This window comes from Sphaeroforma arctica (assembly GCF_001186125.1).
Source record: "Sphaeroforma arctica JP610 unplaced genomic scaffold supercont1.347, whole genome shotgun sequence".
Lineage (NCBI taxonomy): Eukaryota > Ichthyosporea > Ichthyophonida > Sphaeroforma > Sphaeroforma arctica.
The window spans coordinates 52155-54799 of record NW_014040211.1 but is presented as its reverse complement, the minus strand read 5'-3'; the positions used below and the strand labels follow the sequence as shown (position 1 = coordinate 54799).

At 46.7% G+C, this 2645-nt stretch overlaps 1 protein-coding gene across 1 annotated transcript in view; it reads left to right on the top strand.

Moving 5' to 3' along the window:
* SARC_05445 (hypothetical protein) overlaps positions 1 to 2645 on the top strand; it is an 8188-nt gene that overhangs the window by 3572 nt on the left and 1971 nt on the right. The window contains exons 4-7 of the mRNA XM_014300700.1: positions 82 to 137; positions 1093 to 1188; positions 1601 to 1714; positions 2394 to 2474. Coding sequence (XP_014156175.1) covers positions 82 to 137; positions 1093 to 1188; positions 1601 to 1714; positions 2394 to 2474 — 347 coding nt within the window. The remainder of the gene's footprint in view (positions 1 to 81; positions 138 to 1092; positions 1189 to 1600; positions 1715 to 2393; positions 2475 to 2645) is intronic.

The following is a 2645-nucleotide window of genomic DNA, read 5'->3' as shown; positions in this document are numbered from 1 at the left end:
TGCATGCAATGATTCAACACATATATTGGACCTGGCTTTGGTCCCCAATCCCTTCAACACCGCACACAACTGCACATACAGGTGACACTTCGTCGACCGGTCGTGGACGAGAGCTGTCGATGATATCAAACTCATCGGTAAGTACCTGCCACTCTTTAAGATAGCCGCAGACGTAAACGGAAGACAGGCTAGACTAGTCGGAAACTGCTCACGATCTCGATGTGGGAGCGACTCCCACCGTTGTGTGTTTTGAGTTGTGTTATTTAAGTTTGTGAACTACGATATACGCTACTGCGTACGTCGATATATACTGGTTCGAACTTGAACAGTACCCGAAGGTCTTGGCTTATATAAGCCTTTCTTTCAAGAGACCGGGTTTCAGTAGTACGCTCGCGTATGTACCCGAAGTTGATTAGATCTCGTGCGCACTGGTTAGTGTCATTCGCTCATAAGTATGCGTGCTGTTCATTCGATTGTGACTTTGTATCGCTTGCAAATTACTTTGTTGATTTCGCGGCCTTTACACCTTTATGAGATCGCTACTCTACACTAACGCAACCTTGCATTTACGAGTGACAGAGACTTCGCTAGCATTGATAAAGATGACAGTGCCACTGGTTTTGCGAACGACGCGTGCGCTGTGTTGCGTCTGAGTGCAACTATGATTTGGAACGGCACTAGTGATCCACCATCGACCGCACGTCCAACCTTCTGACATGTCATTCTATTTGCACATACGCAGATCGATACATGTATGCATTTCCGCCTGTGTTTGCGTGGTGTTATAGTGACAAGTGTTTACAAGATCACAGACAGTGCCACGTCCACCATTGACGTGCTGACTGGCCTGAATGAAACGTCAGAATCTGCGAAGGAACGCGTTCGTGATTTAACGGATTCAGTTGTCTTGGATAGTTGGTGTCGGGTTGGGCGTTGTGAGCGGCCCGTACTGATTGGCCCACAGCTCTCGAGCATGGCTTCTGTGGCCTGTGTATGAGCGCAATCATCGAACATCCTCTATCTATCATGTGCCATGTCCGCCATAAAGTCACATCTCTCATAGCTCGTGGTGTGTTTGTTTCTCTCTGTCAGGCGAGTGACTACAGCCTACAATCGTACAGTTTGGCAAAGAACGATACATACGACATTCGGATGATGAAGTACGAGCACAGGGGCCTTCTGGACGAGGTGTGTGGCACGGCCCGTAGACTGTGTACACTGATGATCTTAGCGTACTATATGTAGATTGTATCGCGGTTATATTCAACAGGTGGATCTCGCTTTGTGCGTCGTATAGTCATATAAGACCTCAAAGTATGTGTTATAAGGAAGTGTGTTGTGCGGATATCGAGAAGTTGGACATATTTTCACCTCCATACTTCCCAATGTCCGCATGTATTGTTGCAGCGTATGCCCGTATATGACAACGCAAAAGTAAAGTAAAGTAGCGCTCCTGGTGTTAAATCTAATTCCGGACTGTTGTAAGTATGTTACCCTGAGCGCAAAAAATCTTGATGTGCTGAACCCAAACACACCGCCGAGGGATGCGGAACCCTTAAACGCTAAACCCTTAACCCAAACACACCGCACACGGATGCAGAACCAGAAACTACGCGGAGCGTTGGTAAAGTGCAGAGGTAATGCGCTGGAATGGGAGTCAACACTCGAGAACGCCAGGACTTGCAACGCAAAGCTACGGGAGATGTTGCAACAGGTCTGTACGCACAGCTATGGGCATTCATTTGCCGCACTGTGTGTTCTGAACTTCTTGTGCGCACCGTGTCATGTCAAGGTTTGCGTAGCAATGTCTGTGTGTCGGTTGCATCGTCAAACAAACAGTAGAAACTTTTCAGCTATATGGAAACTGATGAGGATTGTACTGTGAGCTTGAGAAGTAGGGCATTTAGTACTACACGTGCACGTTGACTGCCGTATCGGGACGTACTTTTGTTGTAGTCCTGGTTGAGATCTGTCCTCGTGAACAAGGACAAAGTTGCTCTGCGAGGCACATCTTGGTTGCTATGTAAAGCATATCTTGGTTGCTATGTAAAGCACATCTTGGTTGTTATGTAAAGCACATCTCGGTTCTATCTTGGTTGTGCATCAGCGCATTATCAAGCACACTTAAAAAATGGCTAGCGTAATCAACAGACGTTCTCACATATTTGGCCTCGCAGTCTCAGTGAACAGGGTTTTAGCAAAGTCCGATGCCGACGAACATTCATCGAAATATCGTTCATTAGCACACGAGTTACCGTCCTTCAAACACATTGCCTACGACCAACCGCCATACAATACGTAGTCGGCTACACCTTTTGTAGTAGCACGGGTAGGTGGACTGGCCTTTCAACCATGCACAGCTGACTCACTGTTCTGTTGCACCTGTACCGCAGAATGTAATACTCGTCGAGGAGTGGCGACGCACTCTGCTGCACCACAACGACCAGGCCAACGCATCAAACAAGCGCACAAAGGTATGCAGTAGCCATGGCGCTAACCAACAAACTTTTTTATAAATATATATATGTATATATATATATATATGTATATCGGCTGCACCACAACGACCAGGCCAACGCATCAAACAAGCGCACAAAGGTATGCAGTAGCCATGGCGACTAACCAACAATGTTATATAATATATA